Genomic DNA, 25,814 nt, shown 5'->3' with positions numbered 1-25,814 from the left:
AAGAACCTATGAACTTAAAAGTGCAGGAACTACAATGAAGCCTATCAATTAAGTCCTAAATTATCTGAAATGACCTCTGTGACCCCTGAACCCCCCCGGTACTGACCTATGAACTCGTCCCCTATGAACTCGTCGTCTAGCACTACAAATCGGACCATGGCCAGCTCCGGCATTTTGATCTGGAATTCAAAGCTCTCGTCGAAGATGGGGTTGTCTCCGTTCTGGATGACTGTCCGGGTGCGGCGCTCAGCACAGTCGGCCGGGATGCCGTGGATCTCCACGTAGACGTAGGGGTCCACCACGTCACCTTTGGCCCCCGAGCCTCGGGGTCTGGGAAGGTTCTGACCACTGATCACCTGGGAAGTGGATACATTCACACATGGCCCATTTTGTTATTCCTTCATTCATTCACATATTCATTTATCACACATTCAGTATTCTTTTTTCTTTCTTATTGTCGTTTATCCCTTCATACATTCATTCATTCCTTCATTCGTTAATCACTCATTCTACTATTTGTTTCTTTCCTTCTTACTTTAATTTATCCCTTCATTCATTCATACCTCAGATGTCCAAAATTATAAATTGGCAAAAGTAGCAGATCTACAAGCTCAAAACGTGTCGCTTCGCACCACGTTTCAGGCTTGTGGATCTGCTACTTCTGATGCTTTTGTGTGACGCTGTAGTGTGAGGGCGTTGATTTACGAAACTAGGCAAAAAGTTAGAATATGGAGATAGGAGGTTTCTGCCCTCATTCTCATTCATCCACTCCTTCAATCATTCAATTCCATGATGACATAATGACCTTGACATGGAGGAGCTGTGGTGAAACACCGGGGACTGTGTCTTTGGTGTCGGCACTGAAATAGGACACCTCCTGCCGCATGATGGCCGGCCGCAGGACAAACCCACAGCTGCCGTTCTGTCGGAACCAGGCCGCGTTGAGGTCCATCATCAGCCCGGCTGTCTGGTAGTTCATGGCCACAATCTGGACGCCGCACTTCCACAGGTCCAGCGGGTTCATGTTGCTAGAGTCCACGCGCATGGGGTTGGGGTAGACCCGCGTCAGGAAACGCTTGTTGTGGTTTACGAAGTCGCCGGGGTTGTCGCCGGCGAGGCGCACAGCCAGGGACTCGTGAAAGGAGCAGAGCTCACTGGGCTTCTGGCTTCTGAAAGACGTCTGGAAGTCGATGAAGCGCACGGAGTGGCAGAGAGCCACCAGGTCAGAGAGCTCCTTAAGGAGCTGGAACCGTCTGGGAGAGGGAGGGTTGATACACGGAGCTACAGCCGCGGGAGGGGCGCTTTTCTGCCCCGACTCCTTCTCGCTTCCTCCGGCGCCAGTTCCAGGCCCCAGCCCCCCGCCGCAATTGGCTGTTTTCATCCAGTGGCGCGTCTCGGCCCCTTCGTCCTCCTCGCTCACTTCCCCCCCGTCGCCGTCCCACCCTGGCCCCAGCTTCTTCCCTTTCAACAGGATCCGGCCCCTCAGGGCGTGCGGCGACGGGAGGTACCACTCCCCCTCGGCGGGGATGTCCGTGTACAACCTCTCCCCCAGTATCCTCACCAGATGCTGCAGCAGCACGGCCTGCTGGCCGAGCGAGCAGTGGTTCTCCAAGCACAAGATGAGCGGATACTCGGACGCCGCAAACGCAAACCGTCCGATGGCCTCCAGCACGCAGCGGAGGACCAGTGGCGGGGAGAGGGTGTGTCCGACACAGACCACAGGCTCCTCGTCGGGCCCGTCCCAGACGTCCAGCTCCACACAGCGGCAGCCCATCTTGAGGGCGCGGATGTAGCCGCTGACGTCAGAGGGGCCTCGGAATTGGTCCTCAATGAGGTAGGTGTTGTGGGAGGAGTTGATGAAGTAGTGCGACAGCGGCTGATGCATGTCGTGGCACACGGCGGCGTGCTCCCCGTCCAACAGGTGGCACTCGGGCGAGGTGAGGTACCTGGTGAAGCCGTCCAGTGACAGGCAGCCCTGCTGGCGGCCCTCCTCCGACGGCTCGTGCGATTGGATGAGCTCCAGGCTGGTCTCCTCACTCGCCTGAACAGGGAGAGGAGAGGAGAGGAGAGGAGAGGAGAGGAGAGGAGAGGAGAGGAGAGGAGAGGAGAGGAGAGGAGAGGAGAGGAGACAGGAAAAGAAAGAAATTGGATGGAAGTAATAGAGTGTTACACCTGATTTACACTTAGTTGCACACTGGTGTCTCTCGCCGAAAATAGCTGCGACGTGTTGTGAGTCTGTACTCTGTAGATGTGCTTTTTTCGGTGCAAGACACTATAAATCTGTTTTACAATTTGTCTCGAGTGGTTCCCTTCCCTCAACAGATTTCCAATGCAACGGGGTAATGTCTGGGCTGACCTACAAAAAGACATCTCTCGTGCAAAAGTCTGAAAGAACAGAAAGATGTACGAGCAGTGAGTTTTAATCCGTTGGTAGGCAATGCCCTTTCAGTACACAGCTTGTGCTGGTTTGTAGGTCAATGAGGAGCATATTTTGAATTATCAATTTTTAATCAATGGAGCAACTATTTTTGATATCTCGCCCACCTCTGGGGCTACATCATGGCAAGGTAATTGCACAATCCAAACCTCTGCCAAAGTGTCCTATTGCTTTAAGCCCTATATACTTTGTCAAACAGCAAATAGTGAAAATAGCCGATCTACACACTCACAACTCATTGCACTGCGACACGTTGTGAATTTGTAGATCTGTTTATTAAACGCAGAGGCACGGATCACCATCCCACCATCCCCCCAGCTAATTGAACCCTGGGTATAATAAATAGCATTTTATTGCTTATGTTGCGTTCAATACTTTTCCAACCCTCGGTTGTATGAATATATGTGGCATGTATTTGTGTGAGTGCATGCGTGGGTACATTAGAGTGATAAACGACAGAGGAAGTTGGATGGAGGAAGTGTGTAGGAATAAAAGATAACAAATGACTAAGCATATGGTCCAAGTGAATGTATGTATGTATGCATGCGTTATGTGCATGTGTGTCTGTGTGCAGATGCATGTTAAGGCACATTAAACTGACATCAGAGCAAGAGGCCGAGGGAAATGAGTTGGATGGGAACATAATGACAGATACTATAAATAAAGGATGACAGTCAATTTGTGTGAACAAGTATCTGTTTCCATGTACAGTATGTGCCTGCAATGCATACTGCATTTGTGTGTGTGTGCGTGTGTGTGTGTGTGTGTGTGTGTGTGTGTGTGTGTGTGTGTGTGTGTGTGTGTGTGTCACAGCCCGATACTCACTCAGTCCAAAGCGGACAAAGTCTAAGGGCTAACTTTCTGTTCTTGCTCCCCGTTTGGATTAGATGTTTAGTCTTCTTTACTTGTTTTAGATTTTGTAGCCCTATGTTCTGGTGTTCCGTATGTTATGTACAGTATTAGTCTTGTAATTTTGTGTCTAATTCAGTGTCTGTTGTTCCCTTGGTGTTGTGCATCTTATTTTTTAGTAGTATTCTAGTTGTTTCCTGTCTGCCCTTGTTGTTGTTACCTATATTGTTTCACCCTGCCCTATGATGAGTTAATCCTAGACACCTGTATACTGTTTGCCCCAGCCTATCCTTGTGTTTGTATTAATTAGTATTTTGCTTTCACCTGTGCCTAGTTAGCTCTCTGTGTACTTATACCCCTCTGTTTCATTGTGTAGGTGTCATTCCATAAACATTCAATGTCAAATTGAGTTTGTTGTACTTTGATGTGTTACGTGTTCTGTCTTCTGTAAGAGCTGTTATGCTGGGAAGCTCCTCTGTTTTACTAATAAATACTTAAGTATTTATTATTATTATTATTATCTTCTGCGTCCTGCTTTTGGGTCCTACTCGTCACCATTTCTGACTTGTGTGTGTGCACATTCAAATCCTGTGTCAAAATGGACAGATCCATTTGGGTCCACTGTGACACTTGAACTGTTAACCACTTAAGCCCAATTCATTACTTAGTCACGTGACGGAGTTGCATCTAGAACCACTAAATCTAACCCAACATTTTGAAAGAGGCTATGTGTTAGAGGCTGTGTTAGTTACCCACTTGAGCCACACCCTGCTCGGCCTCCAGGAACCTCATCAGGTCTTTGGTGTCCAGGAACTCCTTGTTGCTTGAAAACTGCACCAACAGGAAATAGATCTCTGGCCGCGTGCAAAAGTCGTGGAAGACCTCCACAAACTCCTGCTTGGTCACTCGCTCCTTCCCCCCAGCTCTGTCTCTCTTGTTTTCGTTATGGTCTTTAGCCCCGTACCCGCCGTTGGGTGCGGCGACCCCGCCCCCCCCAGACCCACACGTTCTCTCCCGCGTTCGCTGGAGCTCTCTAAACCTGTGTTCCACTTTGGCCGTGCTCACGCCACGATTCACGCTCCGTATGAATCCCACAGCCGATCGCAGGCTAATCCCCTCCTCCGCGTCTCCTCCTGTTTCAGCCGTGGAGGAGAACAGCTGCTCCAGCCAGTTGAGGCGAAGGCTGTCCTGACTGCTAGCGATCATGTCCAGGGCGTGTTTCCCATACTGCATCAGGTACCTGGAGCCAGGGGAGAGAGGATTGGACAGGGTCCATTCAAGTCATGCATGATTAGGGGTGCAACAGTTAATCAAACTAATCGATTTAATCGATTATCATTCGATAATGTAACAAAACCAACGATAATGATAGATCCCTATTTTGGGCATGTCATTATAGGCGAGAAGTTTTAAAAAATTAAATAATTATAGAACAATTGTGAGAAAAAAAAAACGCATCGACCTAAAAGAAATACATCCCTAAAAAGAGCCCAGTATGCCATACCTGAGTCCAGTCACCCAGATGTTGGCAATCTCAGCAGAGTTGGCGACCAGGTCCAAGCTGTCATAGGTTTCCCCATAAATGATGGAGAAGGCACAGTCTGCTGAGATCTGATCATACACCCCGCTGGTACGGAATGTGTCAGTGTTACGGCCTGTCCGCACCTGGAAGGAACAACCAGATTGTCCTCTCAGGGAACATCAACGTTTTATCATATCTTGTCTATCAAAAAAAAGTGTGCACTTAAACCAACCAGGCAGCTGAAATCGAATGCATGCATTGCAAATGAAAACTTGCAGCCTCTCTGGATGCACTGACCTCTCGAATGGAGCGGAGAGAGATGCGGGCTTTGTTCGACTCCTTCTTTGATGGTTCCCAGCACAGAGTCTGCAGTCCTGCATCCAGAAGGTAGTAACGCTGATATACCCGCGAGTTAGAGCGCACCTTCCGTAGCTCAGTCCCTTCAACCTGGATGAAGATAATGAAGCAGTTCAGGCCCAGTACTGTATCTTTCATTGCACGTGTTACGAGTGGGGTTCGGTTGGTAAATGGAAGAACTATTTCAGCTGAAGAGCACCAGAAAGGGAAGAATATTTGGTCATTAACAGTGACGTTTTACATTGCATCATCGTCATTAAATGCTTGCGCAGTCATTGAACGCTTGCGCAGTCATTGAACGCTTGCGCAGTTGATTGGGAACAGCAGTGGCGGAGCGTCAGGGGGGTTTGGGGGTGTGGACGTTCCCCGGCCTGGGACTCCAGGAGCCCACCGGCACCATCACATCACACAGACCTTTATTTTGTTAGGACTTGGGCGAACTTTGCGGGCTCCGGCCGCTCCGCCTCTTGGCATGTGGATCAGCGGGCCCATTTAAAGCATTATCATCAGACCTCCTCAACTACTCCTATCAAACGTAGGCCTCCCTGGTCTCCAAATGTATTTTGGGTAAAGTCGGCATCAACAGCTGCAAAAAAAAAAGTCCTTTCCTGCTATGTCATCATCAATCATTTGTCAGCAGTGTGTGAATGCATGGTTCCGCTGCACAGTGCAGCATTGTCAAAGATGTTGCCTAATCATGAACGGAATCGCTCAGTGGCTATAAAATAATTGGAGATAAAAACCTGAAGACAAAGAAAAAATTATCAAGCAACGTCTGATCCAAATTAGGTGCATATTTTAATAATACTCTATACCTCTACTATTAAACTCTACCTTCATGTGGGCCAGCTGGGAGCCAGATTAACCGGTAGGCTACAGTACTGTTACTGTCACTGCCTGCAAGAATGTTAGTAAATTGAAGTTGTTCACTATAGCCGCTTAGCCTGCTTATACAGTATCAAATAGTCGTGAGTGGTAGGAATTTTAAATTGATTTTGTACTTTGACTTAGTACTTTTGAACTGTTGGGCCACTGTGCCAATTCTTCTAAACATTTACAGTTTCTGCTCATTAGTTGAAGTGGGTACGTGCGATGCTGAACTTTTAACTTTCAAATTCATTTGGAAGAATATACTGTAGGCTTGCTCCAGGAAGTGTTAAGGTAAGTGTCAACCTGTTTCAAATACCATGTGTGTCTCCAGGGTTACTTTATTGAATGTCTGAGAAAGCAAGGCCTATGCTTTATAATAGTACTGCAACAGCTGAAGGGCATTTACTGATCTCAGAGGGGAAATAATTTTTCTGCCTGAGCAGTGTGAGTGTGCTGCTCAGGTAAGTGCACAGAGAAGCATGTAGGGGTTAAGTGTCTTGCCCAGGGACACTTTGACATAAAGCCGGGAGGAGCTGAGGATATTCTGATGGCCACTCGACTTACTGAGCCACTGCCGCCGACTTCTATTATTACTACTACTTCTACTTGAATTTAGAAAAACTCAACAACATATCGTTGCTGTCCGACAGAAATCAGCTAACTCCATTTTGACGCTTTTGCATTTTTTTTCCATAAATCAGGGCCATTGAACACCCTTTACGTCAGTGTGTTGGTAAAGCAATATTGAACCAATGAAAAGCGCTTCTGACAAAACCAGCTAACTCCATTGGATCCTCAAACTTTCTGCTAAACCAGCTAACTCCACCGGAGTTAGCTAGTTTTTGCTGACTCCAGGCTCCACCCCCTTTTGACCTCCAACCTCATTGTTAGCTTGGAGGTCCATTCAGCTGTTCTTATCAATTTCTTGAGTTTCTGCGTTTCTGCCGGACAGCAGAGTTTCTGCCGGACAGCAGAGATATAATAAAACATTTACAACAGTAAGTAAGAGGACATAGAAAATGGACAATTATAAAAAATGCAGTCCAATAAAGCAGTGGTTTTCAACCCTTTTCATATCAAGGTCCATTATTTATGCTGCATTTGAGCCACGAACCCATTTGGGTCCATTTGGTTTCATTTTACGCTCTCAAGAGTTAAATATCTATAATGGTCCATTTGGTTACCAACTCTCCATCATTTAGCTGGGGACCACCTGGAACCCCCTCAAGAGCCACTGGTGGTCCCCGGCCCACCAGTTGAGAACCACTGCATTAAAGGGTGTGTTTTTACAAGGGACTACAGTATGAGCATGCACACCATGGAGTGGATGCAGTCAGCTGCACTGCTGATCTTCCTCTCGGACAAACTGCTGCTGAAGGACACAGTCTTCTTCCTCTCCCGTCCAGCGCGGGAGCCATCCTAATGGAGGGGGAGGATGAGAAGAAAGAAGGGAAAGATAAAGTGCAGAAAAATAGATAAGAAGGGATGTAAAAGAAGGATGGGAGACAGACAGGGAGAGAGATCAGTATTCTTCCCCCCTGAAGATTACTATTATGTGGGATTACTTTTGCTTGGGTATAGAACAATCAAACCGTTATGTAATATCAAACACAGATTACATACTTACTCATCATGGCTTGGCTTCCTACCAAGTTGCTATATTATTGCTCTTGATGTCATGCAAACAAACAACCTTTTGCCTGCCCTTGACCCTCGGCGTTATGCCATTAATCAAACCAGGCCAGAGCGAGACGACAACGCCTCGCCCAATCTGGTTATCTGAGCTCTGCATCACAGCTCGTCATGTATTGACCAATCAGATGTCAAGCCAGGACAGAATGTTATGGAAGCGGTAGGATAAGACAAAACACACGATGGGTGGAGTTATTCAATTACAGTACAAAGGAGTCCAGATAAAATGGCACCCGAGACTTAATTGAAGGATATAATCTGATGCGGGAGTGGCCATAAACTTAATTGTGGTTGATTAAATTCCAAATGGATTGATCCAGGATGTGAACAATAACAACACACTGACTACTTGTTCTGTTCCTTTATTATACACACACACTAATCCATTTCCAGGTATGATTTATTCCCCTGTAAAATGTTGTTCACCATTCTGAATAGGTTACTGGGCAGAGGATACCCAAAAAAGTATTTGAACAGATAGATGAGTAAGCAAACAATACGTTTGTGTATAATTGTGTATTATATACACTTTTTTTACAGTGGCAAATGTAATTACAATGCTTTGGGAATGTAAGACAGCTATGTGGCTAACAGTAGCATCAATCATATACAGTACAGTAAAATATATTATTTTGTCTTTGTTTGTTTTTGCTGCCCAACATATTACTGGGGTACCTGAGTAGGATCTTTACATGTCATATTCTTTTTTTTTTTACCTCCCAGGCTCACAACAAAGATCTATCAGCGCTATATCACTGACTGATTGTTACCCACCGGCCGACCAGGAGTAACATGACTTTGATGAGACGCAGACATGAATATCAAACACACATCGGCTGCTTTCCAAGAAACGAAACCCAGTTACATGCAGTACAAGGCGGAGATATCTGGTGGGAAACAAAAAGGAGAGATGAAAGGGAGAGAGAGAACCGAAAGAAAGAGAAATGAAAAGAAATAAGGAGCAAAAGAAAACATTGAGAAAGAGAAAGCAAGAGAGATGGAGAGAGCAAGAGAAAGAGTGAGGAGAGTGAGAGCGAGTGAGGTGAGAAAGAGAGAGCGAGAGACATGCACAGGGGAGTGTTTCATCTGGAGAATGTGAATGAATAGCATGAAAGAGAGGAGGCACATCAAGCAAGATGAAAGGACTCTCCCTCGGTGAGATGGTTCCGCGTCCAGTCATCACCAAGCCCTTTGCAACCACCTTGTTAGAACGGAAAAATGCAAAGAATAATCCAGTGTTCGTTTAGGAAAGGGGAGTATTCTTTGGTCCCCTGAGGGGTGGAGGATGACCTTTACCGACCTTTCACCCAGCAGATGGCTGCACAAAGGGGTTAGATGAGCGCTGAGGAGGAATTATAGTAGGATCATACCTTACGTTATTAGGTTCATCACCTTTTGCCTTATTATTATGTTCTGACATTTTGAGACGTGACATGACATTATAAGAGTCAAGATGCCGTGGCACAGGCCTGGTATCTGTTGTTTTGGGTACAGCTTGTTCCTAATGACACAAACAGATTCTCTCTTATCATGAGTATAACTATGGTCCGATCCCCTCTGTTCGTGGCAGAACTACTTTACCAACGAACTGTGTGTCTAATGTACTCCTCTCCATGATATCATGGAGGCTGGCCTAGCGGTCTAGCCGCATACCACATATAGGTCGTTCCCAATGACCTTTGCTGCATGTCACTCCCCGTCTCTCTCTCCCTCCACTCCATCTACTATCAATAAAGTAGATAGTAGAAAAGGCCCCAAAAATATCTTAGGAAAAGAAAGAAAAAAAGCACAATCACCACTACCTTGCAATACAAGTCTCCAACTCCTCTTGCCTCATCAATTACTGATTGATCCAGAATTCTACAACAGCGCACAGAGGGATTAAGCATCTTGCTCAAGGATACTTTCACACGTACAAAGCTGGATGAGCTGAGGATAAAACAGGCGACCTAAGCCGACCTTACGGATTCCCAGAGAGCCTCTCTACCCACTCATCTACAACCGCCCCAAAAACATTAACTAATTAAATGAACACTCCAGATTTCTTTTTTTTTTTACCTGTATTTACCCAGGGTAGGTATGCTGAGCGCAAGTTCTTTCTCAGCAACGTCCTACTACTTCATATTCACACAGACACACACACACACACATTCAAACCTGGGAGCTGCCCAGTACAACCACAGTCTTATACTGTTGGCCACTGAGCAGTTGCGGGTTCAGTGCCTTGCTCAAGGGCACTTCAGCGGTTTTGGGGTAGGGGTAAGTGGTGGCCATTCACTTCCCCACCCAGATGTTTCCTGCCGATCAAACGTGCTTCTCTAACCACTGCCTATCCTATATTGAATTTGGCAAATGGGACGGCTGGCCGGCGGACCACGGCCACGTCAGTATAACCATAAAGAAACCTGATACACCCATATATGGGCACGTCACTATGACTCAGACATAACCATAAACAAACCCGATACACCAAAATATATAGGCATACTGTATATAGAGATCCGGTTGTCCAGAGCCACAGATCCGACCACTATGCCGTATGCCCATGTGCATATATGGGGCCGACGACTTCAAACTCGCCACGCACATTGGCAAGGACTCGAGGGAGTGTGATGCCCGCCGTAAAGATATTCAGATCCAGTTGTACAGAACCGGTGATCCAACCGATATGCCCATATGGGCATATCATATGCATGTCATATGCTGATGACATCAGGGATTTCCATAAATGGGCATAAAGTATATCTATATATAAAGTATATGGGGACAAAAGGACAAGACAGAGGGGTACTCTGACAAATCTCCCGTAACTATGACTCAGATATATCGTTTGGCGCGGCGTGTGTGTGCGGTCTATCAACAGTAGTAGTACTAGTAGGTGGGAGAGGCTTATTGTCGGTATCAGCTACAGTGCGGGAGTTCGTCCCCATTTCACAATGCGTTAGACCCCTGTGAGATGGATTGCTGAGGTGGAGCGCAACACCTACCATCAGCTCCCAGCTGCCCGGGATCGAACCCATGACCTTGTGGTGGAAGGGCGAGTGCACTAGCTACATGGACTTCTATCAACAGTGAATATAATGTATAATGAGTACAATCTATCAACAATTTAATATTTATGGCAGTTATCAGTCATCTGTTATGGTTCTGTAGTGTACATTCCAGTAGTCCATATGCACAAGTGTCAATGAGTCAAGGAATCAGTAATGAAGGCATTAGGAAGGTTATAAAAGCATACTGTAGTCAACTCAACAACCTCTCTGTCTGTTTTCTTTCTCTTTAAGAAGATAGAGACAGGGAGGAGCAACCGTCTCCTCTATGTCCTCCATCGTGACAGACGCAATGACCGAGAACAAGGCACAGAGCCAGCAGTCACCTACTAAGCATGCAAATACACACACACACACACACACACACACACACACACACACACACACACACACACACACACACACACACACACACACACACACACACACACACACACACACACACACACACACACACACACACTCATATGAAGCATTGGATCTCCCTTCCCTTTCAATGACTGTCATTGAAAATCAATGTCGACACCAATCTATATCTGTGTGCGGGCAAATACCAGCAACCATCTCTCTGTGGACATATCAATGTAATTATATGGTTGGCCACGTCATTACACAGCTAGCAACACCATGTGGATTTGTTTCCATTCTCATTCATGATATTCAGGCATGACGTGACTAGCCTAGCGGAACGAAGGGCCGCAGATATTGTATTGTGTGTACTTTAGGTACTTTCCTTTGCGTCTGATATGTGTTGAGCGGCCACAGGCTGTGGACTGTACTGTACCAGGGGATTTCAGAGGGACAAGGACTTCTCAATGTGACCCCGCGATTAAAGGGGATTCAATTATTTCCTCTGTAGAGCCACTTCATCCGGCTGCTCCATATGTTCAACTCGATTAGCCAACAACATCAATACCTTATACAAAGGGAGAGGGGGGGGACAGAGTTCAAACATTCAACAACGCACCTCTGACGTCAATTGAGACCCTGAGCGAATTATCCTGGCAACGTAATGCCTGAGGGACTGTGTGTGCAGTCATCAGTGGACCCAATTCCATGTTAAAATGCAAACGAAACATGAGCATTAACCACTTAAGCCTTAACACTTTAACCACATAATTTCTAGGAATAGGTACACATGCATGTACACAGACAAGACAGACACAGCTATATATATACATATATATACATATATATACATAATATATATATATATATATATGTTTATATATACAGGTCTAGTATATATATGTATATACTAGACCTGTGACTGTCGGGCACTGGCCTACTCGGGAACAATGCAAATAGGGAATGCATGCCCCCACCCATTATGCCAACCCGTTATACCCGTTGTCAAGGTAAGAATACCCGTTGTAACCGTCTGTCTGCCTGTCTGTCTGTGTCACTTTTGTGCCCATATATGGAGATCTCTATCGAGATCGGCGGTTCTGCCAAGTCCTTGAGAATGTGTGGAGAATGTCTGAAGAGTGCAAACTGACCGTGGAAAGTGGACTGACTAAGTAATCAAATGGCAGGTGTGGGGAATTTGCCAAACCAAGCTTAGGCTGGGGTTGCCATGGAACGGCCAAGGCCTTTTCTGGCGGTTCTGGATAACCGCCTATCCAGGCACTGCACTCCCTTGTGCGTGCCGAATTTGAAGTCCGACGGTCGAACGGCTTTCTAGATATATATGCATAGTATATACTGTACACACACACACAAACACACACACACACACACACACACACACACACACACACACACACACACACACACACACACACACACACACACACACACACACACACACACACACACACACACACACACACACACACACACACACACACACACACACACAGTATATCATACACAGTCACATACACGCATACTGTACTTTCTCTTTCACACCTCTCACTCTTAAATAGACAAACACCAGCTTATCCCTTCAATCCCTTCTTCAATCCATCATGAGTCAGAACTTGCTTGTTTCTTATACACACGTGCGCACGCTGCACGCACACCAGAAGCCAACCATGCGTTGGGAACCACTAAAGCCTTCAAAACAGGAAGCAGCTTGTCAGTCAGCCAGTCACAGAGACAGAGTACTTCCTGTTGCCTCTCAGGCTGCAGGAAGAGTGAGATGACAGCACAGAGGGACAGAGGAAAGGGCAAAAGATTTGGATTTTTGTTTTTAAATAAAACAAAATTGCCCCAAATAGGAGGATGGACTAAGGAGCAGAACGAAGTTCAACATTTCCAAACATATATATATATATTTTTTAAACCTTGTGTACACCTTTTGTTTGTGTGCCAAAATCTGTATTCTTACAGAAGGTTCAAGATTTTAGCACCCATGAACCCCATTTAAAGCTTATTTCATGATTCATAATTTCCAAAACAATTGACAAAAACATGCCAAACATGTGTTCTGGTGGGTCTTCTGGTTACTCCAATATTTTTTTTATTATATAACTGCTTTATTAACTTTAAAATGTTTTGTTATCATCTTTACTTTTATGCTAAATATATCATTAAGCATGGTGATTTCATGGATGGTGAACACGTCATTTTGGAATGACATTTGTCTGTTTCTTTTTGTTCTTACAGAGACTGGGCAGAACATTCTTATTACATTCTTTTCTCCTTCTTTAGACAGACACAAAGCTGAGAGAGAGGCAGAGAGAGAAAGATTAATGGAATTCCTGTTGGGGTACACATGGTTCCAGAGGCCCATGACCCTAATAACAGGTACGTCAATTTAAAACATTTTAGGGGTTTGAACTGTGAGAATTATATATGAGAAGAATGAACTACAAAAAATGTGGTACCAATGTGAATTACTGAACAGAATTCTTTTGTAACCTCTGATACTTTGAGGACAAGATTCTGATTGAATTACACAGATGGGTGGACAGATGCAGCGAAAAAAGGTGGCAGAGGGAGAGTGAACGAGCACTTAAGAGAGTCTACGAGAGAGGAGAGTGGATTGAGGGATCACACGGATTTAGAGAGAGAGAGAGAGAGATAGGAGAGGAAAGAGATGTCCTGTCAAAATAAAGCAGAAATCCGCCCCAGAATATCTTAAAAACCAAAGGCAAAATGACAAAAGTGAATGAAAAATATATATGTATGTGTGTAAGGTACTTTCGACACAACGGTTGTCTGACATTGACACAGAAAAGAGCTACTATCTAGCTACCAGCACAAATGGGTCGTTTCATGAGCAAGCAATGCAATGCAATGTTTGGCATGGGTATGTGTTAGGGCCAGTGGTTCCCAAACGGTGTGTTGAGACACACTGGTGTGCTGTCCTGTTACACAAGTCCATGTGTGGCTTGGGATTTGATGACAACCACACATTGCAATACATGTACTGTATATACAACTATACAAAGTTATTAATTATTGTTTTAACTTACTATATCATACTTTGTGTGCACTCATTTCCCAATACAGAGGTATTGGGAAGAAATGGTGAAAAAAGCCAATGTTTTGGTATGAATACAGGCGTGCCTTGATATTTTGACTTGCCTTGGTGTGCCTTGGGTACAAAATGTTAGAACATCACTGACTGTATTAGGGCTGCACCCAAATCATGTCTTTGTTGAACCAATAAGCAGTGGCATCTTGACTGTGGGATTTTAGACACAAATGTCAAGCAAGTGTTTCACCAATGACGGTGAAGCAACTACGGTGGTGTCTGATGCTGAAGAAGAAAGAAGAAAAAAAACTTGGTTTAGGGCTCACTGTAACTGTTATTAACATGTGTTTGACGTTTGTCCATTCTAGCAGAATGTAAGTCGAGTCGAGTGACTGATGATTCGAATCATTGACTTTTAGGGGACAGCCCTACAGTAGTATGCATATTTTGTACTGTATATGCATACTAATTGGAAAACTCCCAAGTCAGCAGAATAAGAGAATGTAGGTCATTTGTATCTTTTAATGCACCAATTAAGACAGAGGAGAGAAAAACAGAGGGAGGCAGAATCGAGTAGGTCGACAATATGTCCGGAGGTTTAGATGGAGAGTATAAGAGAGAGTGACTGCAGACTGGATAATGTGGAGGCATGTTTAAATGGTATGGAGGAACTGACTTGTACTGTTGTTCAGTATGTTTCAGAATAGATCATTTTCATGCAAATGTTTTTAAAATATACAAGAACTCAAAGTGGCAAAAATACTTAATAAGTGTATATATTTTATACACCACTATCAAAAGGATGAAACGCAAAAAAGCTAAAAGCGTATTTCCATTGCAGTCCCTTAAAGTCCTGTAAAATGTGAGATGCATATGAATAAGTGATTCTGTGTGTGCTTGAGTTAAATCAAATTATTATTATTTATTTTTTGTCTTTTGTGTGTGTGTGTGTGTGTGTGTGTGTGTGTGTGTGTGTGTGTGTGTGTGTGTGTGTGTGTGTGTGTGTGTGTGTGTGTGTGCGTGCGTGCGTGCGTGCGTGCGTGCGTGCGCGCGCGCGCGCGCGTAAGAGACATGGGTGCGTGGGTGTACATTCCACTAAAAGCAGGAGGAAAAGCAACAGTATAAAGAAAGACACAGCATGCAGTACAATGTACAATACATTTCAAACAATAATAAAGATAAAAACATTCAAATTAAACAGGACTGAGGAAACTGAAACAAAAGATATGGGAAGGATGTATCCTGCTTGACAGTATAAGGTTGAAGTTAGGTCCAGATGCTATTCAGCATTATCTTCAGGGAGGACTTAAAGGTGATAGGGGAGCTGATAGTCTTAAGACTTTTGGGTAACCCATTCCACCTTACAGCTGTATAAAAAGGAGTTAGCTCCCATACAGCTACTAAATTTAGCAGATACAAGGTCGGTGGCGCAACGTCTTGTGAAATGATTATGAACGTCACTAACCTTAGAGAAGTAATTATGAAGATATCTCAGAGTGACCTTGTTTCGTATCCTGTGGAGTGTGGACCACACAGTTTTATTAAATGAAACTCTCCCATCTACCCTGAGCCACTTGATGCTATTAAAATGAGCAGGGAGAAGGTGTGTTCTGGGGTGGAGTTTTAGGATAACCCTAACTAGTTTATTTTGTGAAGTTTGTAGTTTATTTTTCAGTAGTTTATAAGTTGCAAATATGCCTGTGTACCATGAAGAGCTTGCATAATCAAAATGACATTGGACCAATATTTCCAGAGCATTTCTATTTAAGAATGAAGATGTTCTAGCAAGGAATTTCACACTTTGATTAACCTTATTTATGACCTGCAGTGCCATGCTCTCTCCGGAAAGGTTATTGTCTAATATACAGCCACGGTACTTGATTGAATCCTTGGCCGAAACTTCAAAGTCACCAACTACAAACCTAAACCCAGGGGACTTCTTTAGTTTAGTGTTAGACGCATTGTCAGCAAAAAGATACAGATTGCAGTCACAGGCTGACTTGTTTCTGGGACCAGAAGAAATGACTGGTCAGTAGACCTCAAGACCCTTGTAGGGTTATTGGGAGGTAGAAGCTCTGATATGTACATTGGTGCCAACCCATTTAAAGACTTAACTAGAAAATGTGCTCCTCGGAGCACAGGTCTCCACCAGTACTGTTCCTGATTAATCCTGTCTTACCTATTTATATTACATATTGTCACGTGTCACTTGACCAATGTTAGCTTGGCTGATGGATAGGTGTGTCACTTCAAAACATATGAATGATGTTTTGAAGTGACACACCTATTTATAGGACTCTATTTAATCATGCGACTCGCTAGCCAATCAAAGCACACCCTTTCAACATATTGTCACGTGTCACGTGAAACTTGACCAATGTTAGCTTGGTGGACACACGGAAGGACGAGAACGAAGACACAGTCTCCTGGCAGAGACAAAAACAAACATTAAAATCTTAAACAGAATCCTGTAACGAACATGGAGCCAGTGGAGGGGGGCAAGAATCGGGGATATGTGATCATACTTCCGTGACCCTGTTAAGAGGTGAGCGGCAGCGTTTTGCCATGACTGTTTCATCAGAGACATTTAGTCATAGTTTGCAATCTCTATGATGATGTCATTGGCAGCAATGGCAGGTACATTTTCGAGCTATCCACAGCCTGTCTCTGCTTGGTGTATGTGTGTGTGTGTGTGTGTGTGTGTGTGTGTGTGTGTGTGTGTGTGTGTGTGTGTGTGTGTGTGTGTGTGTGATACAGGACAGGAAATCACTACTGAATGAGAAACAGGAAGTGTTCACCCACTCCTTTATACAGCATGTGTAAACGTGTGATGTGACAATGAAGTGGAGTTTCAGTTTGCGAGCGGTGCCATACTTCTCTCAGCAACACACTTGGTAATCATCAACACCAAATGAACCATCTGATTACAAAACCACTGACCTAGTGATGGAATAGAGATGCAGATGCTCTACTTTGAAGCTGTATGTGCACACATACAGATGTGATCACACGTACGGACACATGCACGCACACATGCACACACATACACACGTACGTACGGAGCACAAACACACACATGCAACAGAAACAGAAAGGAGGTTGACTTTAAAAGGTCACCATGCTAGAGAAGATGACCACAATTTTGGCTGATAAACATCACAGATGCTGCATCCTTTGCTGAAGCAGATTGAAACTCAAACTGTAGACGACTGGAACAATGCACCACTGAGAGACCGTTGACTATTGTGTTTTTCACATGCCTCTACAGCAACCTTGGTCAGACACAAGCTCAGATAATGCACACCAATAAAGGCCCACATACTCAGACAAGCATGCACTTCAACGCGCACACATCCTGTGCACACCTGCTTCGGGTTCTTGACCACATATGGCGATCCCATAGCAATAGAGAGATCAGAAGGCATGTGTGTGTGTGTGTGTGTGTGTGTGTGTGTGTGTGTGTGTGTGTGTGTGTGTGTGTGTGTGTGTGTGTGTGTGTGTGTGTGTGTGTGTGTGCGTGTGCGTGTGCGTGTGTGGTGTGTGCGCGTGAGTGTGAGTGTGTGTGTGTGTGTGTGTGTGTGTGTGTGTGTGTGTGTGTGTGTGTGTGTGTGTGTGCGCGCGCATTTGTGCATGCACGCATTTATGTGTATGTAGTGTACTGTATATAATTATTTATACCATGCCAGGTGTGCTCTGAATCCATCTTTGCCCTGTGTCGCTTTATCAGCAGGCGTAAAATAATGGGATTTTTTTTCCTCTCAGAGTGAAAATATTCTGCCTCTGTGTGTCTGCCACGCGGTGTCTCTGTCAAAGTGGTTCAAAATGATTTAAAGCTGGATAAAGATGTCAGTGTGGGGAGCTAAGGTGTCTGAGGCTCTTAGTTGACCCAACAGATTTATACTTCATTGCGTGCTGGTATCGCGTGCCGAACATATCCGATCTACAAGCTCTCAACGTATCACGATGCGTCACATTGTGAGCTTGTAGATCGCCTATTTTCGGCGCACAACACCATTGTGCGACTCAGTATAAATCAGGCATAACCTCATCCCCAGCTGTGTGTGCCAAGTCCCCCTGGCTAACATAGTACCCTCAGCGCCAAACACACAACAACACACTGACGCACATGCATTCACGTAAACACACGTGGACGTGTGTATATACGTAGACCCTCATACATACTCACACACTCATGTGCCTATTTAGACAGACCACACACGTGTACATCCGCAGATAAGTAAGCACACACACAGAAAGTGGCAAACAACAAGAGGTTTAAGCTCACATGCATATGAGTGCACACCACTAATGCACCCACACGTATTCATGCATACATAATACAGTATGTGGAAAAACACGCACACATACTGTACAAAGTGAGATAAACACTTTACCATACATGTGTGTATACATGTATACACACACACACACACAGGTATGGATGAATTAATTTGCTATCCTGACTCACGACAGAGAAGAACAACTTCAATCTGCACAAAGCTTAACAGGGACCTGAACATGGAGTTGAAACCTGGACTATCAGATTAATCGTCTGAGAGTCTACCGTCTGAGCTTTCCTTCTGTGTCAACAAAAAACTAATTTAACCTCAGAATTTGCTCTCTCTTGCCCTCCGTCTGGTCAGACTCTTTATTACTCACTCAACCTGTGCCGTGCAATCTCATGTGCAATGCACACGCACGCACACACACACGCACACGCACGCACGCACGCACGCACGCACGCACGCACGCACGCACACCCACACACACACACACACACACACACACACACACACACACACACACACACACACATACTGTACCTGGATGCATAATCAGAGTCACTGTGTGCCTGTGTGCGTGCGTGCGTGCGTGCGTGCGTGCGTGCGTGCGTGCGTGCGTGCGTGCGTGCGTGCGTGTGCGACCGTGCGTGCGACCGTGCGTGCGTGCGTGTGTTTGCACTTGTGTGCTCACAAGTTGTTGATGGCTATCTCCATCAAGGTGAACTTGAGACAGACACAAGTCAATGCAAGGGTGGTGGGACACCATACACACAAAATAGGAGGGGTAAAAGGACATCCACAAGAAATACTATGGAATGCTAAGAAAGGTAGGTAGCTTCAGCCGAAAATCCCATGGGACATGACATAACATCTCTACACAAGTCCCAAATCCCCTGGCTAACGTTAAACTGGCCTGGAATGTCATGTTTCCTGTTTATCTGCCTACATTACGCTGCCTGGAGGATTCTCCCATTGTCAGGAATTCTGACATTAGCTACAGTTTGTCTAGCCCGAGCACAGCCCGACTTCAGTGAGATAGATACTGTAGACAGGTGGACCCTTATCGTTTTGCTTCCTAGGGGATAATAAATAAACTCTGTTATAATGTGCTTTGCAAAACAGCTGCTACAAAGTAACTGAAAAAATAAATAAACACTTGACTGATAATGCAGTAAATACAACATCCAATATCCAATTCTAGAAAGGAGCACAAATCTCCACCAGGAGGCATGCCCTAATAATAATAATACTGTGACGTTTGTCGGATTTAAGGTCTACATGAGTTACCTACCCACCAGGTAGTGCCACTTGAACATGTTGAATGATCAAGTCAGTAAGTTGTAACGCACAGAACTAAGCATCTTCTTGGCCCTTTGTTGAAAACAGAACTTTACACAACAATACAGTGGAAAGTTCTCATTAGAAGTTGCGGTTTGGTGACATAAAACTGACTGTGTCTGTATCTGTGTCACTCTCCCTCCCTCTCCCTGTGTGTGTGTGTGTGTGTGTGTGTGGCGTGCGTGCGTGCGTGCGTGCGTGCGTGCGTGCGTGTGTGTTATGTCAGTTTCAAATAGGACATATTGTAAAACAAAGGCGATGACCATCAATGCTGAGGCTTTAGTTACTGTACTGATTTAAGGAGGGTTCGTGCAGCAACACCACCTGTCACACACATCTGCGATTGTCTAGTCTAGAGTCCGGTCCATAGCCTGACAGGACACTTATCCCATAGCCTGCCGCAATTGGCTAGTTACGGTCCATGGCCTGATGGGATGCTTATCCCATAGCCTGGAGGGATGGTTGTTCTGCAATTATAAATTCAAGAATTTGCATAGTTGACAGAATAGACTATTCAAGAATTGAGGTCCTTGGCCTGCTGCCAAAAATCCAAAGAAACTGATCGGCCTACTAGTTTGCTCCAGACAAACACATACTGTAAGTAGACAGACATTACCGATCGCAAGATTTCCACCTGCCGGAGATAACAGAGCTAGAAATAGGAATGATAGCATACATATAGATATAGAGGAGAATACAAAATGAACCCAATAATAAACAACATGAAAACTGGAAATTATAGCAAAGCTTTCCAACTACCAACCCATCAACCCGGATTGGAATGGGTGGATCATTAATCAATGCCCAGTTCCATTATTAAATAGCCACCACATTGTGGAGTGTACCGTTATATGATTGGCTAGTGCATCGACCACATGATTGTAATGTCCCCGGGCCCGGGTCAATTCTGGCCGGACAGCCGTGTTGCGTATTGTCCCTCAGATCTCTAACTCTCTAACCCAATTTTGGAGAGTCCTGGTCTCGACCACCGATTAGTTATCCATGTTTTGACTGTTGTTTTGTAAAAACAAAAAGTGCTAAATTAATTCTAAACAAATATATTCCAAGTACAAGCTCAAAACGTGAGCTTGTAGATAGACTATTTTGAACATATTATGAACATTTTGCGTTTTAAAATATTTAACTGTAATGACCATAACAGGGACAGCAGGTTGAAAGTGGTTCAAATTGGGACACATCAGCTGCATAATTGCTGCACAATGGTGTCAAAAAAGCAAAATAATGCCTGATATATCGGCCAGACCATGATATCGCTCTAATGACACTCAGTACAAGCCATGGTTAACACTAAGAAGAAGCTACAGTAGACACACAACTTTCTTCAAGAAATAGGAAGACAGAGACACAGAAAGAGGGATACAAAGCGGCAAAGAGAAAGAGGCTTGTTAAACTATTTGTCTATAAGTGAGAGGCAGGAATGGGGAGGTTATTCAGTGTTGTAAGTGGGTGGACATGGGAAAAGGTGTGTGTGTGGGGGGTAGGTTAAGGAACCATGGCATGCATGACTGAGTAAGTAAGGGAGAAATAGAAAGTATAGTGTGGGGAAGAGCAAGGCGTCAACTCCAACGGCTCATAAACTCATAAACAGCAATGTTGCAACACGAGCTGCCCCAGGAAATTGACCAACTGGTCAACTTCCTGTCTTACCATGTGGGGGTTGCCAGTCAGATGATTTCATAAAGTCCTGTTTCGGCAGGAAGAAGCCCCAGACAGGCAGACACAAGCAATAACCAGCAGCCAATTACAGACGGTTCACACTCTCACCCGCACCTTCCCAGGACTGATATAAAGATTACATAAAGGAAGCAAGTCTAGCCACTCCAACCACAGACTATAATAACTATAATAATAAGTGGAAAGTGTCTTTGGAGTCTCTGACCAGAGAGACAAAAAATATGCTTGGGAAACGCTGATACCACTAATGCATAAAAATGTGTGTTGAACAACAATGCCAAGGACATTGGCACAGGTCACTTTACAGGACCTGTGCTGTGCTCGGAGTAAGAACCTTGAGCACAGAACATGATGCAAGCACAAAAAAAAGGAAAATGGTCAATTTTCTATTCTTTCTTTATCTATGTCTGTTTATTATTATTATTATTAATTAATAATATTATTAATAATAACTAATACACATAGGCCTATGACTGTACACAAGAGGTAACAATAAAGAAACCTTGAACCTAAGTATGGAGAAGATTTCCAATTGCTATGACATTTGTTAGTAAAACCTGCAAGCTAATTACAATGGCATACCTGTTGATGATAAGGATCTGATCTGAAGCTATAGGCTACCGCTACAGCTATGAATGGGGGTTCTTGATCATCTCAGATCAGAAAGCATCCAGAGTATAGGCTACTACTCAAATCATATATTCATTATTGTATAGATGGGTGCATCTAAAACAGCAAATACACATCACCAAATTGCCTTAAGCCACAAGGACAGTAGAATTGAAATAGCGATTTAGGACTTTTGGCTGGAAACTCAGAAAACAAAAGTAATAATAGCCTACAGCAGAGGTCTTCAACCGGTCCGCCAAATATGTGTGGGATTTTTACATTAACCACTTCAACCATGCAGGCATCCCTCTTCTGAGGAGAACTTTAGCCAAAAATAGCAGATCTACAAGCAGGGCGAGGCGTTTTGCGCTTGTAGATCTGCTCTTTTCGGCAAAGGGGTTTGGAGTAGGGGGAAAAAAGAGAAGACCAAGTGCAGAGTGAAAGGTCAAGTTTACTTAGCCACTTGACGGTTCAAGTGGTTAAATGTCTGGAAATCCACATTAACATGAATCTAACATACACTGATGACAATGCTGTCAAACAAGTCTATGAAGCTGCCTATGAAATCTATGGAGAAAAAAAAACTATATTTTATACAATATATAAATGGGGGTCCCTGCTTTATCTCTGCTTTATCTATCTCTCAGCCAAGGGGCCCCGAACAAGACCCCTGGCCTACAGAATGCACTGGAGGAAAAAAATCCCACGATAGTACTGTAGTCTATAGGCTGTAATAAGGCCTATATATACCTTGATCAGACTGCTCCTCCGAGGGATAGGCTTTGTGGCGGCATCCGGACCACCAGGGCTGGCGGGGGTTGGCGACCCAGCAGGGCTCGTATCATGCTGGATCTTCCTGACGCTGGTGTCTGACATGCTGCTACAGTCTCCGTTCAACACCGTCTCTTCCTCTCGGTGCGTCTCCAGACCCAGCTGTCCGTTTCCTGGCGATGCCTTCCACTGATCCTCTGCAACCAGTGGACCCGGACCCCCCTTCTCTCCAAATCCAGCCATGAGAGAGACGCTGACTTGGATTTCACCTGTTTAAAAAAACGCTCTCCCTGCATGTAAGATGCATACAGACTAATGTATATAGCCTAATAATAAGATCCCACCGTGGCTGTTAACAGAGGAATCAGTATGTTGTGCGCTAAGAGCAAAAGTAACTTGAAGACACTCTCTCTCTCTCTCTCTCTCTCTCTCTCTCTCTCTCTCTCTCTCTCTCTCTCTCTCCCTCTCCCTCCCTCTCTCTCTCTCCTTCCGTCTCTTTCTCTATTCGACAGCTGCCTTGCGTTGCTGGTGGTGATGCTCCTCCTGTCGCTGAAAAACCTGAAAGCATGAATAGGCGTCAGGAAACGTAGTAACGGACGTGCCTAACCTCACAAGTGCGCACCGTTATGTAGTTTGCTGCTGCTTTAATAACCACATGTACGGTAAACGGGAAAGTGCCAGGCTGCTTCACAGCTTGACTAGCAGTCGCATGTGCGTGCGCGCTTGCGTTCGGGACATTGAAAGCTACGAACTATGTTTCCTTCGTCGTCGTCGTTCCAAGTCCAGCTAATAAAGTATATCCAAACAACCGCCTTTTATTGTGTCAGTCTCCCCCCCCCGTCCGTGACGGTGCTTCTTCTTCAGCCATACGCCTCAGTTATATTCTGTCGTACGACCGTGTCCCGTGCCGAAAATAGCAGAAGCTCAGAAAGCATACACAGTCACACACTAGTACAACTATCTATACATCAGGCTATATGGTCCATATAGTATGGACTGTTTTTGCGCACTCTTGGTGGAGAGTGCAGCGAAAACGTCATCATCTGTCAAACCACAATTTTACAGCTGAGTGCTTTTGCATTTCCGTTCCCCAAACCCAAGTGCACACACAGGCAACAGTGCATTTTCCATCACCAACTTTACCGGCTGTTTTAAAACAAAAAATCAGCAAAAAAATGTTTGTTTGTTTTTTTGGACAAATGAGTCTCAGCTGCCTGTAGCCTATAGTTGAAATGGGCACACAAATGCGGGTAATACCAGAACAGTCCAGATTCATTTGCATGCATAACCTACCCCCTACCCAGACTAATTCATCTTGACTATTAAGATTTGTGTGCCTTTAAAGACAGCTTCTTTAAACCTATAATTACCATCATAAAAAGCCACCAGGGTCCACTGTTCTGAAATTCAATTGAGATGAAAGTCGTGGATTATGGATTAATACATATCACAGTTGGTTAAATTGCTTTCGCAAGGGTTTCAGGGACACATTTCTGTGGGCTTTACTCAAGGATAAATGCCAAAGATACAGTAGCAGCGCCTCAAGGGTAAATGCCAAACAAAATAAATGGTTCAGCGTTTGTCTTACGGAATGCAATTACTTTATCTAAAAAAGAAGCTAAAAGCAATCTTCTTGACTTTGGTTGTTACCTAAGCTGCTTTTAAGGGGCACTGGGTAGTGTCAGAGGGATGTTGTGCCACTGCTGGAGCTGCCAGCATGCATGATGACCTGGGTAGAAGGGTGGTCTGTGCTGTGCTGTGCTGTGTGTCAGTCAGTTGCAGATTTGCTGATGAAAATCACATTGGCAATGATCATCCGTGGAACTGGCCTGTTCTCTGACAGTCTGTTTGTTTGCTGGCGGAATAGCCAGTGCTATCGAGGGTGGAAGATGGCATTTGATTTGAGCCATCATGGTATTTTTTGCCAGGATGGCTCACAGTATAGAATCTGTCAATCTGAGTAATCTTCATCATAAAAAAAGTATGTAGGCTGAACGTTTATTTGTGTAGCACCTTTTAAACACACAATTTCAAAGTGCTTCACATAACGGAAAGGAAAGAAAGAGAAGAGAAGAAAAGAAAAGAAAAAATCACACCCAGTGTGAAGTGGGCGGTGTGGTCACAGTGGTCATCACAGTGATGGAAGTGATTCACTTCATAACATAAAAGTGTTTTTTTTAAGTGTGCGCGCGTATTTATAGGTCTTTCCCCCCAAAAATGGGGGAAAAGATATCCAACCATACACATGCCAGTCATAGTCCTCTGAGGCAAGGGTTGTCCTGGTGTTGATATCCACATTCAGGAATATTCATAACTCCATATCATACATACAGTTAAGGCTCTATCAATTTAAAGGTCAAACGTTATTAATGTTTTTAATTACGTTTTTAATGAGAGAAATTACCATCAAGTTCACATTTGATAGATATAATTAATGATATTCAATGTACAGTACCATAGAGCAGTGATTGTCTTTTTTAATTATTATTACAAGGACCCCTAGTTTCATATGCATTAGGCCACGTCCCACCTTTGCTATGATTTAACTGTGGGACCACAGTCTACACTATAAAATCCTCAGGTTCACTACCTTGCCGTCAGATCCTACAAGCCAACTCCATCAATTATGTGCAACTGGAGAGATACTGTGAAGGCCCTAAGCACAGTTTGCTGATTTGTGTACAAAATAGACATTTCTGAAATATGGGCTTGCCCTTACTACCACCTAGTGGCTATCTTCAGAAACAGCAGACCAGAACAAGGTCTGCTGTCTTTCACTTGGAGTGAAGGGCTGCCATGTCTTCTTTTATTTCCCTGAAGCCTGAACCAATTATTTGACAAAGAAGGTTGCAATCATCCAAAGAGTTTATTCATCAACCCGGCTCTCACTGACTTGCTTATTAGTTTCCATCAGTCT

General features: G+C 44.4%; 1 protein-coding gene across 1 annotated transcript in view; it reads right to left on the bottom strand.

Annotated features, from left to right (window-relative positions):
• LOC311062309 (inactive phospholipase C-like protein 2) overlaps positions 1–23,261 on the bottom strand; it is a 43,881-nt gene extending 20,620 nt beyond the window's left edge. The window contains exons 1-7 of the mRNA XM_084081232.1: positions 22,877–23,261; positions 7,353–7,454; positions 5,106–5,255; positions 4,791–4,951; positions 4,043–4,526; positions 806–2,041; positions 107–356 (exon numbers count right to left, since the gene is read on the bottom strand). Of these exons, the coding sequence (XP_083937358.1) occupies positions 107–356; positions 806–2,041; positions 4,043–4,526; positions 4,791–4,951; positions 5,106–5,255; positions 7,353–7,454; positions 22,877–23,140 (2,647 nt within the window). The 5' untranslated portion in view covers positions 23,141–23,261. The remainder of the gene's footprint in view (positions 1–106; positions 357–805; positions 2,042–4,042; positions 4,527–4,790; positions 4,952–5,105; positions 5,256–7,352; positions 7,455–22,876) is intronic.
• Between the last annotated feature and the right edge of the window lie 2,553 nt (positions 23,262–25,814).

Source organism: Gymnoscopelus microlampas (genome assembly GCF_963454915.1).
Source record: "Gymnoscopelus microlampas genome assembly, chromosome: 15".
NCBI classification, from domain to species: Eukaryota; Metazoa; Chordata; class Actinopteri; order Myctophiformes; family Myctophidae; genus Gymnoscopelus; species Gymnoscopelus microlampas.
The sequence above is the reverse complement of the archived record's forward strand: the minus strand, read 5'-3'. Positions and strand labels throughout refer to the sequence as shown.